The 14,871-nt window shown below is 51.7% G+C and overlaps 1 protein-coding gene across 1 annotated transcript in view; it reads right to left on the bottom strand.

Annotated features, from left to right (window-relative positions):
- Nucleotides 1-9,873: 9,873 nt before the first annotated feature.
- ILDR2 (immunoglobulin like domain containing receptor 2) overlaps nt 9,874-14,871 on the bottom strand; it is a 50,757-nt gene continuing 45,759 nt past the window's right edge. Inside the window, exons 8-10 of the mRNA XM_087828241.1 lie at nt 12,434-12,650; nt 10,945-11,524; nt 9,874-10,780 (exon numbers count right to left, since the gene is read on the bottom strand). Coding sequence (XP_087684367.1) covers nt 10,745-10,780; nt 10,945-11,524; nt 12,434-12,650 — 833 coding nt within the window. The 3' untranslated portion in view covers nt 9,874-10,744. The remainder of the gene's footprint in view (nt 10,781-10,944; nt 11,525-12,433; nt 12,651-14,871) is intronic.

Genomic DNA, 14,871 nt, shown 5'->3' with positions numbered 1-14,871 from the left:
CCTCTAGTCATAATTTCAAGCATTGTGTCACCATAGAGATGATTCAGGCTCCTGTTGCCATGGCGACCATTCTGCGAGCTAAAAACACTTCCATCCATCTTCCCCCTCCTTGCCATTGCCATATGATGTAGAAATTATATATGTGTGTGCGCGCACACACACACACACACACACACACTTTCCAGAGTATATAAGGTATTTTTGCGTCAACAAATGTCTTGTCAAACATTAGTGGTTTGAGGTGGCACAGCCCGGGCCTCCCGTGGCCGACACGCACACCCATACACGTAAAGATCACGAGTCAAGTGAGGGCTCAGAGGGACAAATAACTCCCAAGTGCAGGGTTTCCAGGCACCGTGTGAGCATGCAGCTTTGGTCAGAAGCCAAGAGGCATAGGGACAGTGCCACCCATGTGCGCCCTCCCAGGAGAGAAAGAAGCGCAAAGGTGCTGGCTGTCCTGAGAACAGGAATGACAGAGGCCTGGACCAGAAGGGACAAGGTGCGGTACCTGAGCATGACCCCTGCGCGGGGAGGTGCGACGTGATGGGCTCCAGGTGCTCGGGCCCAGCACAGAAAGGAAGGAAGGAAGGCGGAGGGGAGGCAGAAGTCCCCAGGTCCGTGGAGCTTAGAAAAGGAGAAGGCACCTGGACCAACATCAAGTATTTTTCTTGAAGCTACCTTGAACTCGAGGCAACAGAGTGGAAGGGAATTATTAGGGACAAGCCTGGGGGGGGGGGGGGTAGGAGAATCCAGAAAAGAGATCAAAGTCCTGACTAAGGTCATGACGGAGAGGGATTTCCAAATTCAGGAGGAGCCCTGGAGATGCCTGAGGTGGTGCCCTGGTGTTCGGAAGGCCCTGGCGGTGGTTTCCACAGATGGCCGTGAACACCGCCTCTGGGTGCCCTGGGTTGGCATGTTATGTCTGAGGGTGGCTCAGATTACTAGGTGAGAATCTCTAGGGGTGCAGGAGTGGATGCCTGTTGCTATTACTGTTTCGTCTGCCCAGCATCCCGTCTCCCCCTTCTGTTAATAACACCGCCCTCTCTCCCTTGGAGAAATGTGCCGATCCGCTGTCCAGCCCGTCACAGAATCTCATCCTCCTGGTCAGAAAGGGACTTGCCGTCTTTCCGACCATAAGGATGGACGCAAAGATGGGCACATGACTCAATGCGGGTCACCCACAGCCTTTCCCAGGATTGTCCTCATGAGTAAGGCCTTCGTGTGTCTGGATAACTGTGACTCTCGGACCGCTAGTGGCTAGAGTCCTGCATGGTGGAGAAGGTCTGACCTCCCTGGGAAAATGAAAATGTGAAAACACAAGTAGGAGTGAGTGGTGGACACACAGAGAGTCTGACTTCATCAAGACCCAGCTCTTCATCCCGTAGGGCATCCCAGGGTCTTTCTAACAAACCACCTCCATGCTGTCCTTCCTTCCTTAAGCTAGTCTGAGCTGCATTCAGACGACTTTTTACTAATTCTACTGCAAAAGAAAGGAACTTCAGCTTCAGCAGTAGCTGTCCCCCTGGTGTGAAGGAATGAGAGAAGCCAGCTGCCTGGACCACAGCACTCACACCGAGGCTCAGGGGGAGAGTGGGTGGTGGTATTGTCTATTCTGCCTGAATTCCATTCAGTTGAACAAAGGGCTTTTATGAGAACAGTGCTAAACTGAAGTCAGCATATAATCTCTCTAGCTTTGCTCTATCAGAGACCAAACAGCTCTGGGGGGAAAAATGAACCAAGGAGAGTGCATTGGTACTACTCAGATATGTAAACAACATGTAAGGAAAGATCATCTGAAAGCAAGGATTTTTTTTTTTTTTTTTAAAGTATCTTAATATCAGAGATGATGGAACCTTCTCTGCTTGTTTTTTTTTATTTTTATTTTTTTCAATCCTCACCTGAGGATATTTTTTCCATTGCTTTTCAGAGAAGGTGGAAGGGAAAGAGAGAGAGAGAGGGAGAGAGAGAGAGAAACATCAAAGTGAGCCTCCCACATGCGCCCTGACCAGGGCCAGGGATTGAGCCTGCAACCGAGGTACATGCCCTTGACCAGAATCGAACCTGGGACCCTTCAGTCCACAGGCCAACACTCTAACCACAGAGCAACCCAGTTGGGGGTCTAATTATTTTTTAGAGACAGAGTGAGAATGAGAGAGAGAGACTGAGATTGGACCCATCTTTTTACGAAAGGCTGGGGACTGGACTATTGAGGTCCTTTGGCTGCACAGTTCAGTGACACAAATTTTGCTTGTTAATGGAAACTTGCTTCATGATAATTCTGTGGTATCAGAGTCTGCACCGACGTCACAAAGTGCTTGTACCTCAATGGTGTTAAAAGCACATTTTAAAATAGCTTTAAGTCAGGGGAGTCATGTACCTCATTCCCAGTTGGTCCCAAGCAAGAAACAGGAGGTTTTCCCCACGTGGTGTCTCCACAGGAATCTGCCCTGAAAACATAGTGTGACCAGCTCTCAAGCTTCAGAACATACAGGAAACTCAGCACTTCTAACTAAAGAACTCCCAATGCACTTATTCTGTTGGCCAAAAGTGAACGCATACAGGACTTTTTAAGAACATATCTCAGAGGATTCAACTCGATACCTGAGCCATGGGAAGTTCGCAACAAGGGGTGCCCTTTGAGGGGCGCCACTAGGCGGCGCAGCAGGCTAGCTCAGCCCCTCCTCTCCGCCCGCCCGCTGCCAGCTAGGCTGCACCTCCAGCTATATTTGGTGTCATCTCGGGCCACCTGGTAAGCATTCAGGAAGTGCTTACAACCAGTTCAGCAGGAAATGTAATTTCACCTAAATGGAGCGATGAGTAATTATTAGGATGTCTCTGCCAAGACTTCTCAGAACTTGAAATCAGCCTACTTCATTTCTTGAAAGAATATAAAAATACGACTTTTACACTAAACAAATGGGAATGAACATAGACATAAAATAAGTTGTTTCCCCCCCACAATTGCCTAATTATAATTCATCCTGTGGGTTAGTCCTTCCTTGCTTATTGAATGAAATCTATATCCATAATTTTTTTGGTTGCTCTTGAATAATAAGTGGCCTTCTATTTAGTGTTAACCCCTCAAATTGTCTTACAGTATTTCTGTAATTAGAATAGTGATTCTTTTATGATGACCAAACTGAACAATAGGTAAAGTTAAAGCCCCTTGCACTCCTCTATCTTGGGCCCGTTTTAGTCTAGAGGCTTGCATTAGAGAGCAACGCGTACGTGCACCTTCTAGGTTTTTCCCACGTAGCATTTCCATGCCTCCTCCACTCAGTCGCTCGTTCCCCGCGGCCCCTCAGAGCCGCTGTGCATAGTGGAGCAAGGAGGGGAGCAAAGGAGCAAGACAGCTCCTGACTGGCACCCGTGCAGAACGGCATTCTACCAACATGGGTTCACAAAAAAAACACAAAACACATTCGGAAACAAGAAAGCGTGAGGGACAGCACAAGTAACAAACTTCAGAGTTAGGCCCACGAACAATGTATTTTATATAAAATATAAAATAGTACATTTAATATATTCAAAGAAATAAGAACTTTATATAAGAGTAAAGAGCAAGGCGCTCTCAACAATGACCGTGTAGGTTTGCAGAAAGACCTAAATTGAACTTTTAAAAATGAAAAACATTAATTAAAATTAAAACTCTTAGGAAGCAGATTAGAGCCAACTGAAGAGAGAGGTGGGGAACTAGAAGATCAACTTGAAGGAATTACCCAGAATACAGCACAGATAAAGAGATGGAAAATACAAAGGACGGATTAAGCAATATGTTGCACAGAATGAAAAGGTCTGATGCACATTTAATTACAATTCTCAAGAGAGAGTTTAAAGAATATTTTATGTGTTAATAGCTGAGAGTTTTCAATAATTGATGGAAAATACAATCCACAGATTCAGGAAGCACAACAAATCCCAGTCTGAATTAAGTTTTTAAAAATCCACACCTGCCCTGGCTGCTGTGGCTCAGTAGGTTGGGTGTCATCCCAGGCACCGGAAGGTTGCTGGTTCTACTCCCGGTCAGGGCACATGCCCAGGTTTCAGGCTCGATCCGTGGTAGGGGGTGTGCAGGAGGCAGCTGATGGATGTTTCTCTCTCTCTCTCTCTCTCTCTCTCTCTCTCCCTATCCCTATCCCTATCCCTATCCCTTCCCCTCTCTCTAAAAATCAATAAAAATTTGTTTCAGAAATCCACACCTGGTCACATGTTAACTAAACCAAACAACACTGGAGACAGAGAAAATCTTAAAACAGCCAGAGAGACAAGACAGATTGCCTACAAAGGGAGGATCATCAGGTTGGTAACTGACTTCTCAAAACCACCCGAAAATCCCAGGGGCTGGAACGGTCCTCGGTGTACGGCGGACAGGGAATAACTATTCATCTAAAGTTGTATACCCAGTGGGATTATCTTTCGAGTACGAGATGACGTAAAGACTGTTTTTAGATCCACAAGAGCTAATTGAGTATGGTACTCATAGGCCATAACTAAAGCAAGCTTCCTTCAGGAAGAAGGGGAAGGACCTCCAAAGATCTGAAACGCAGAAGAGAAGATGCGCAGAAAAACGTGTAGGTGATTCTGAAACATTTTCTGAATCAAGCCCAATATTTTATAAACTGAAAAGGCAAGATGGGATTAAAACAACAGACAAAATAGCAGAAAGTCCAGAGAAGGAATGAGAGTTAAATACTGTTGGAGTCTATCTTTAAGTTAAATCTACAGGTGAACATTAACTTTTAAATTAACTACTCAAAAGAGCTGAGCCCAGATGCTTCAAGCAAGGGCAGCTTTCTATTCACCCAGGTCCCTAGAATCTGCAATGCCCACGAAAGGGCCTGGCCAGTAAGAGGATCGGTAGTTCCCTGGGGTACTTATCACTTCTTTTGCTAACGGCGGTTTTAAGATGCATTCTCTTAATTAGGATGCTGTGGAATTTTTCAGATCTGTAAAAACTTAGGTTACGCTCAGCGCCACAGCGGTTACTGATTCCCCCGTCGCAGGGCTGAAAGCAGTCCAGGCAGCGTGGGGCGTGTGATGATTTTTCTGCTGGGGTCACTGAATGTCCGATCATGATTAGACATAGTGTTAAATATGAGTTCTTGACAACAAATGGAGGTGCAAATGCTTTATTTAAGTTTAAAACATTACAACCCAATTCACTTTGTATGTTTGACACTGAGAAAACAACCCTGGGCAAGAGAGAGAGACATTTCGGTTTCGATGCCACAGACAAGGCGCAAAAACGAACGGGCAGGTGACTCGTGGGAAGCAGTTTCCTCAGCCCTCTGTGTCTGTTTCTCTTTCCTCCCGCAGGCAGTTCTGGGGGGGGTGTCAGTACCTTCACCCATACGCGGCCTTTCCTCAGAGCACTGTGAGAGAGGCTCGTCTCTCTCCTTCCCAGAGCAGTAGGTCGAGCCCACCAACACACTCGAACCATATAGAAGTAACCGCTTCACTGCCCCCTCTGTAGCTGGCCCTCTTCATTCCAGCGAAGCTCCCCAAATGCAGGGAGATGGCAGGCAGTTCACTCCGAAGCAGGCCACCCCAAGCCCGCAATTCTGCTTCTATCTGTATTTGTACTTTGGCTCAGAAACTGCTCCTCAAGAAGTCTAGAATCTGAGGCATTTTATCAAGGCCCTTCCCCCCATAGCCCTGGGCGAGGCTGATCTTGTCACATCAGCAGTCACAGCGCTCGGTAGGATGCCTGGGTCCACAGCTTCACTCCACCTGCAACATGTCATGGGCCTCGAGTTCAGGACTCCTCTCTCCATGTTCCACTGTGCAGAGGGTCAGCCAGACCCAGTCCCTCTGGAACTGCAGGAACTGGACAGAACCCTAGACAGACAGTCGTTAGGCCTGGCTCTAGGTTTTTAAGTCATTTGATTACAGGCAAATTGCTTAGCCTCTTGGAACCTCCGTTTTATGTTCTTGGAACCTGCCTCTCTCACAGATCCAGCAAACGGCATGTGGAAGTGGTCTGTACTCAGTAACACACCACTGAAAATCATATGAATATCAGAATTAACCTTCATATCACCCCCTGGGCAGCGTGAAAACTCAGGCTGCTGCTGATAGCTGCTCAGGAGTGTCCTTGCTCCATTCGGAGGTTCAAAGGCCCTGACTTGGAGCTTCAGTGATCAGCTTCCAGGAGGTAGGAGGTAGGATCCTGGCAGGAAAAACTAGGCACTTGAAGTCGCTGGACCCCATGTTGGTGAAATTGGATCCCCACATCCTATAAATCACTTTCAAACTCCTGTAAGATGCTGGCAGCGTTGAAACCGGAGTTGGAAGGATGCACAGGCGTGCTCTGTTCTCGCCCACCCTGCGTGGGATCTGCGGGTGGAAGTGGGTGTTGACCAGGCAGGCTTATCATCTGAATACTTCAGAACGTCACTTATTTCTGCCATTTCCCCAATGGTCTCTTTTCTTCCCGTTCACGATCTTCAAGTTTTACTCAGAATGACATCGAGGGAATGAGCAAATTACCTGTAATTCTTGTTGTGAGATCTGAGATTGTCACAACAGATCACTGTTCTGGGGTTGGAAATGCGTAGAAGCAGGCCTGAGGAGTGCTCTGAGCTTTCCTTTCTCTCTGCTCACTTCTGCCCCAGACCCTGTGTTACAGCCAGACTCTTAGCCCCAAGGGAGTAAGAGACCCCTCACCAGGACATTTGAGGAAAAAGTCTCCAAGCCCAAGGAAGCTTCAGTACCAGTGGTTTGGGACACACCAGGGCCACCATCTAGCATAGCATTTCCCAAATGTATCTGATCACAGGAGTCTCCTGAAATGCATGTTCAAGTGCAAATTCTAGCTCTGGACCCCCCCTCCCCCCATCGATCTCCACGGCATGGCCCACAATGCATCAGTCATTTGTATAGTCAGGCAATTTTGGGAAACACGGATCCAGCAGAAAAGACCTATAGGCTCGGAGTCTAGAGACCTAAGTACATGTGACTTCACTAAGGGTAGCAACGGTTACTCCTCTGCAGGTAAAGAAAAGGCCGGATTGCAACAATATCTGTGACTCTAGCTTCTAGCAAAGGCTGCCTGCGGTCTGATCAGACGACCTGTACAAAGCCTTTGAGGCTGTTTAGTGGTATTGACAGCGAGGCAAGTTTTTCAGCATGGAGTGCCTCAGGCTTGAGTGGCAGCCCTCCCTCCCCATCCCCGTGCCAGGTGCAGAGGGAGGCTCTGGAGAAGGGAGACGAGGGCCCGTCATCTCTGTGAGACCTTCTCGGTGTCTGAGGGTGGCCAGCAACGCTGGAGGCTGCAGATCAGAGCCCCAGAGCAGCAGAGTTCCCTGAGATGGTGCTTGGGTGGGACAGCTGACATGCACAGCCAGCTCCATGACAAACGTCCCCAGCTTCCTAATGAGTCTATGCATGACCCAGAAAATCAGTTCATCGACCAGGGGACACCTCCTGCCACCTGCATCCACAGCCCCTCCTTCAGCACTGTGACTCACTGTGACTCACGCCTCATCCCACGGGCCCCCCACCTCCCCCCTCCCTATCCCAGTTCACCTTTCTTTTTTAACATTGGCTTTCAGATCACTGAGCGTATCTTTGAGATGGATGGACAAACACACACAACACTAAATATCAAAATATACCCATTTAAATAAAAAAAAACTTTAATTCTCTGGGTCCATCATCATTTCTCCATAGCAATATTTCACGATATGCATAAAATCTCCCAATTCTTTCTCAGGCATGTCCTATTCCCTCAGGTCCCAGTAAACAAAGACCATGTCTCACACCAGCCTTACGTTGGCCCCAGTGCAACCTGGGGAGGAAGCCAGCATGGGAGGCCCTCCCTATAAGGACACAACTCAGGAGAGAAGAAACGAGGGGCGTGTCCCGAGAAGTGGGGTGCTGATGGCCGCCTCTGCCTTCCCTCGTCCAGCCAGCCTCATCTCCTGTCAACATGCCCAGAAACAGCTGTTTTCTCTCTCGACTGAGGGGTTGAAATCTCAGTGACCTAGGTCACTCCACAAAGGACAGCCTGGTTCCACCCCCAGGTTATTTCATGAGCCTGTTACTGTCTTTGTATTTTTTATTGTCTGTACTTTTGTCGTCTTTGGAATTGCAGGTTTCCAATTTTAATCGTTCTTTCCCACTACTTTCCTCCACCTCCACCCAAATCAGACATGCCCGGCTCAGAAGCAGTGCTGAGGTCTCTGTGGCTGGTGTAGGGGCTCTTTTGTGGCACAAAGCCTGGTACAGGGCACAGGATGAAGAGAGAACTCCTGCAGCCACCCAGTGTTCTCCAAAATTGCCTGAGTGAGTTGAAGCCCAAAGCTGTTGACTAAGAAAGGACGTATTTATCATCTTTTCCATCTCAACCGGGGCCTAAACGGACAGGCTAGACCTAGGTTTTCAGAGGCCAAGGACACCAGCACGTCTGAGACTCAGCACCAGTTATGGCTCGTGTCTTTCAGCCCTTGGAAGTGCCAGCACTGAGCTGAACTGTCCTCCTGGTTCCTCTCAGACAGGCCAGAGCCACCACGGAGTCCTTGGTAGGCCAGTTCTCCTCCACTAGCCCTCATCCACCGACCCTCACCCAGCCACTTCATCTCATTGCACACGTACGACTATTTTGGAAATACTGTGAAACAAATGGGTACCAGTGGAATGGTACTCTGAGAATAAGGTCTAGCTCCAGTCACGTGGCCCTGGAGAAGCGCAAGGAGATGCTGAAGAAGGAACTGTCTTCGGAGGTTGTCCAGGGATCCACAGATAGAGGATGGACCAGTGTGGGAGGCGGGGACAGTGAGGCCAAGCACCCTCCAGGGATTGGACCCAACCATGAGTCCCGCCGTAACAGCGTGGGGTGAAAGGCTTTGACGAAAGTCTGTCAAAGAAAGTGGAGACTATGAGACACCTAAAGTCAGGGATTCAGGGCTGAACAGTGAAGCAATAAGAAAACGTTTTTCCTGGAAGAGAAATGACAATTTAAAGAGTGCACCAACGCCTCATGCCTTGAGTAAGAATCAGCAATGCAGGCTGAGCTCAGCTGGGTGGTTCTTCTGTTGGTCTTGGCTGGGCTCCCCCATGTGTCTGCTCAGCTGAGAGCTGACAGGCTGTCAGAGAGGGTGACCGGGGAACTGGGCCCTTTCCTCCCATCATGCAGCGGGACAGCCCGGCTCGCTCACCTGGTGGTAACTGCAAGGTTCCCAAGAGCAGCAAGAGAGGACAGTCCCATGCACAAGGATTTTTGTCTCTGCTTGTGTCGCATATGTTATTGGGCCACCAACCAAATCAAATCATCTGGCCAATGCCAGATTCAAGGGGTAGAGAAACAGACTTCACTTTTGGGTGAGAAGGAAAGAGTGGCCATATTTTGCAATTTACACAAATTACAAAATCCAGAAAAAAATCTAACTTTGGGAGGCAAAGCCCATCACTTAGGCAGTGGTGGCGACGGGAAGTTCTCCTCTGGAAAGCAGCATCGCTCATCTCCCACAGCACCCGGAGTGGCCGCCGGTGGGGCCAAGATGCACGGTCATGTCTTCAGGGTCCTGGAATAGCAGCGCTTCTGGGACAGAAACTACGCATGGTGAATGCCGTACAAAACTTGGGAAGATCACGTGGTGCTCATGGGGGAAATGGCCCACGTTCCAAATAGAATGAGAACATTCATTCTTTCCTGTTAACTGCATTCGTGCATCTCTCCTTTCCCTCCCTCTTCTTTCTCTCTTTTTAAAATATCTTTATTGACTTCAGAGAGAAAGGGAGAGAGAAACGTCAATGATGAGAAAGTTGTCACTGATCGGCTGCCTCCTGCACGCCCCTGACCGGTGATGGAGCCTGCAACCCAGGCATGTGCCCTGACCGGGAATCGAACCGTGATCTCCTGGATCCTAGGTCGATGCGCAACCGCTGAGCCACACCCGGCGGGGCCCTCTTCTCTTTCATGTGTGTACTCGAAGCATTCATCCAAGGGCACCTGATGACAACCTAATCGGATCGGAACGGGGAGGGAGACGGCTGCGTGTGGCCCCAGCCTGTGGCACGTCAGGGGCAGGAAGACAGAGCCCTCATGGTCCAGACTCAGCTGCGCGCAGCAGAAAGAGAAAAAGCAGCTTATGTTCTCGGAAGGGACAAAGAAATATCGTAACTCGGACAGCTTCTCACACAGGTATATCCTCTCTTCCGCACTGTCCCGGCCACTCAAGAGCTGCCATTCAGATCAGCAAATTGAAGCCATTTCTGTGACTGTCCAGCAGGTCACTGTCACCGAGCTCACTAGAGGCTTCTGACTTTAGTGTAACAACAGTCACTGACTAGTGACTAGGAGGTGATGGGAATAAAGGTCTATTTAGCCTGGAGCTATCTTCCGCTGCCAGCAGAAGGCCTAATAGCAGTAATACATTCTTCCCTCAGCGCAGAAATGCAGGCTGCAGGCAGAGCCTTTCCGGAGATTAGCAGTCCCGAGCTCACTCCGTCAGACTTGGAAAAGAATCCTGCTTCGGCTGAGGAGACGGGGCGAGAAGCTGCAGGTGTGGGGATGTTCTCACACGCAGACATTTCCATGATGTTTCCCACACGAGTCAGATGGGCCCTGAGGTTTGGAATGCGCCTCGCTCAGGCTGCCCCCATCCCTTGCCAAAGCAAAGATCAGCAAACCTTCCAAGGTGGTGGCCGGAGAAGGTCCTGGGCCTACTGGCTCCTGGATTTGTCTTGTCCCCATCGTCCACTTCAGATTTCTCGCCGTCCAGAGAGATGTCCCCAACAAACATCAAACCACCAGGGACATCCTGGTTGGAAAGTCATTCTGGAGAAGGGCAGAGAGAACCCAACGTGAGACCACACACTGGACAGACCCCGCCCGCACCCCAGCACAACAGGTACCCGGGTCTGTGGGCAGAGTCCACAGCCTGGCCCTCGCTCCCTGAAGCCGCCCGCCGCCAGCTGCTCTGCACCCCTCCTCCGGCTCACCGGCTTCTTGGGGGGCTCCTTCTTCCGCCGCTTCTCCGGGGCGCCCGGGGCGGACAGGTCGCGGCCGCGGAGGGACGGCGCCCGGCCCAGCTCGCGCTCGCTGTAGGGCGGCAGCGCGTCGTCGGGCGCGTCCCCCTCGCCGCCCGGGGCCGCGCGCGCCCGGCAGGCGGCCTGCGGCGACCAGGCGTAGTAGGCGGCCCCGCGGCGCGCCGGCGTCTCCAGGCTGCCCCCGCGGCCCGGGCGCTCGCAGGCGGCCGGCAGGCTCACCAGCCGGGGCAGCGGGCTGTCCTCGGGCGCCCAGGCGCGCTCGGCGTCGGGCGGCTCGCGCCCGCGGCTCCTGGCCGCGAAGAGCCGCTCGGGCGAGTAGCCCTCGGGGGGGCCGTCCCCGAAGAGGCCCCCGCGCGCCCGCGGCTCCGCGCGCTCGAAGCGGCCCCCGGCCCGCGCGTCCAGGCTGCCGTCGGGCCGGCGGGAGCGCGCGCCGTAGGAGTCGGCGAAGGCGGCCAGCTCGTCCATGGACACGGCCGGCACCCCGGGGGCGAAGCTCTTCCGCGACAGCATCTCGGACTTGGAGCGCTGCTGGCTGCGGGACCGGGGACAGGGTCAGGTGCCGGGAATGTGAAGGGCCAGGTCGGCTGGGTCTGCAGACCTGGTCCGTGGCCTGCGCCTCGCCTCCCCGGCGGGCCTCCCACGGGGAAGGGGAGGCTCCCGCGCCTGTCTCGGGTCAGCGCGAAGCCTCACGGTGGCGAGGAGTTGATGAAAACGCTGTGATCCACAGGGCGGGGCCTCATTATTACCTGACAGCCACCTGTCTGTGCTCACCCCCTCAAGCCCCCGTGGGCGCTGTGGATCCTTGGTGATAGACAGGCCCTGTCCTGCCTCAAACTGACCACCAAGTTACCTCTTGGGCACAGGCCAGAGGGACCCCTGCACCGGCGTGGGAGAGAAAGGCACCCTCTGCTGTCCTTCAAGGCAGAGGAGGCGGGTGAGGAAGGTGCTCTTCAGCGGGAAGCAGCCACACAACACTGGCCACAATCTCGGCCTCCCACGCGCGGCTGTGTGGCCCTGGGTGAGTCCCCCAGCCTCCCTGGAGCTTTCAGTGTCCCCAAGTTAAAATGGGGACATTAACAGTACCTGCCTTGTAGAGTGAGACAATCAAATGCAGCCAAATCACGTGTAGCGTGTCTGGCATTTCACCTTTCACGTAACAAATGATCAAAGAAGATGGGGCTGGTCAGTGGGGTTTTCTAGAGGCCGTAGGGTCAAGTGGAGAAGGGCAGGGAAGTGTGGACAGATGGGGGTCTAGAGTACCACCTGAGGCCCGCAGTGACTTCTACAGTGTCCTCGCTTAGCAAGTGTGGGAAGGGGTTTCTCACTGAAAGAGAACGTGGCAGGGTAACCTAGGACGGCGGACAGCGGTGCGACCTGGTAAAACAGCCTGGGACCCACCCCGCCTGCTGCGCCTGCCCCGAGCCCGGCCCTGCCCGTTCACCTGAGCCTGAAGCTGTCGCGGTCCTCCCTGTTGTACTCCACGGCGGAGGGCCCCCGGCTTGCCCCGCTGCCGCCTCCCATGACACCTGACCAGTAGTCGGCATTGCTCTCCAAGTCCCGGGACACAGGGAACTGCTTGCTTCGCATCTGATGGTAAGACTGGCGGAAACTGCCATCGTCCTCGTGTAGGGAGCTGAGTTCTGAGATGGTGTTGTTATCTGCAGGGACAAAACGAGGCACGACAGAGCTTTCTACCTGCTGGACAGGACGCGAACTCTGGTAAGAGCGAGACCAGGAGCCTCTGGGAACTCCCACCCCAGGGCCTCAGCCCCGTTCTGTCCAGGGTGGGTGGAGACCTGAACTAGCGGTGTCTGTGCTCTCAGCTCAGCAGGCGCGGGCTCCAGCTCGAAGCTCACTTGCCTACAGAGTGGGAGGCTCCCTCCGTGCTCTGTTCTTGGCCTCGGAAAACAATCATTATTGCTCCACCTAAGGCAGGCTTCCCAGAGCTTGGGCTCTCGCGGCTGTCTCCTCCTAGGACGGCATCATCTTGTTCAGATGTTTGTCGTCTTGCATGATTCTGTGATGATCCAGGCACATCAAGCCAAAAGGGGGAAAGTAAAAGCCCCAGATCACAGTATCTTCCCTGCTGTTGGCTGAGTCCCGAGATGGGGCCTTCAGGGCCAGTGCCACCCCAGGCTGCAGAAGCACCCATGCCAGCCACCTGCAGCTGGGCCCATCCACAGAGCTAGGCATCCACAGGGCCAAGGGGACATGCACATCTTGTGTCTGACCATCTACTCCCTGCTGGAAGCTCATCCAGGAACCTGGAGTATCCTCTCCAAATGGCTCCAAGTCCATTTCCAGGGCTGAGGTAGACCTCTTCCCCCTCAACCTTACCCCGCCCCCCCCAAAGAGTGTTCCTGGTGTATGTGGCCATGGTGGCCTGGACAGCTGTTTGGAGGTGTGGGAAGGAAGGGGACTGGCTGCACTATGGCCTGGGGCCTCAACTTGTGTCTAGCCCCAGCCCCACATTGTGAAAAGGGGGAGGGGACTGGTCACAGCTTTCCCATTTCCTAAGGTGCCTAGGGAGCTATTTGCAACAGCACTTGTGAAAAGTACCAGAATTGCAGTCTGGAAAGAAAAAAACAAAAAACACACCTATTTATTTATAGAACTTTGAAATGGATTGAATTTCATTTTACTTTAAAAAAAAAAAAAAGTCTAGTGAATCTATTTGTAATGTAATTTAAGCCATTTGTTTTCTAAAATTCTTTGGTTAGAACTTCAAAAATATTATCAAAATCAACATTTACAACATGTAAGATCACTGCTGAGCACAAGGTAAACCAAGACAGGATGTGGAGGCACAAGGTGGGCCTGGGGGTCCCTCTGCGTCTTTTCCTCTGTGTCCCCAACAGTCCTCACAGGAGCTGAGAACTGCTGCTGGCTCCCACTCAGGCAGGGGAAGGAGGTCCTCCCCCAGGGCACGAACATGCCTCTTCTCCATCTCTCCAGGACACAGGGCCGTCCAGGAACGCCATGCAGTTTGGTCATCAGTTGGTTCTGGTCATCAGCTGGTTTTGAATCATAACCTAATTTTAAACCTTTCTTCTAAGGAGAGTGGAGTAGTTAATGTGTATTTTCAAGGAAAATAACCCAGATACTCTTGATGAATAAAATCCAGAACCTTTCCTTTCTCGTGAGCCCAGTGAAGTCATCTCCCGGGAAGCATACAGAAGAGAACCTTAAAATGCACCAAGTGTGAGGACTGTCAGTAGTTACGTGTGACTATTAAAAAATCACATTGTTGGCTCAGAGCTGTCCTCAGACTTCAGGGAACAATGGAGGTTTCTTGTATCTTCAGGTAGTGAGGCTATTTCCCCAGTTACCTGGTGGGTTGTCCAGGTTGCATGTTCTAATTTCTGTCCCACTGAACAGTGACCCTCCTCCGCTGGGCAGGTACCTAATACTGTAACTCGAGGACAGGACAGGCAAACGCTTTCTGTAAAGGGCCACACAGTAAATACTTTAGGATTTGCAAGCCATATTGTCACAACTATTCAGCTCTGCCACTGCAGCATGAACGGAGTCCTAGACAATATACGTGAATTGGCGTGGCTGTGCTCTAATAAAATTTACTTACCAAAACAGGAGGCGGGACATGGGTGCCCTGGGAGCTGTAGTTTGCTGACCCCTGCACTGGGATTTCAGACTAAAAGCATCCCAAGGGCAACTCCCCATTATAAGGGGCAAGGTCAGCAAGGGTCATATGGCTGGTGGACCCTGAACACCCAATGCTTGTGTAATGGATCCCTCCCTGTTGCAACCTGGAACCATGAGGTCCACTCTGTGAGATCTTCAAGACGGTGCCACTTCCCTGATCCACCCCAGGGTTACTTTGCTCTCAGGAATAGAGCCACTCCAAGCCCGGGGAACTAT

Source organism: Miniopterus natalensis, chromosome 19 (assembly GCF_054644295.1).
Source record: "Miniopterus natalensis isolate mMinNat1 chromosome 19, mMinNat1.hap1, whole genome shotgun sequence".
Taxonomy (NCBI): Eukaryota; Metazoa; Chordata; class Mammalia; order Chiroptera; family Miniopteridae; genus Miniopterus; species Miniopterus natalensis.
The sequence above is the reverse complement of the archived record's forward strand: the minus strand, read 5'-3'. Positions and strand labels throughout refer to the sequence as shown.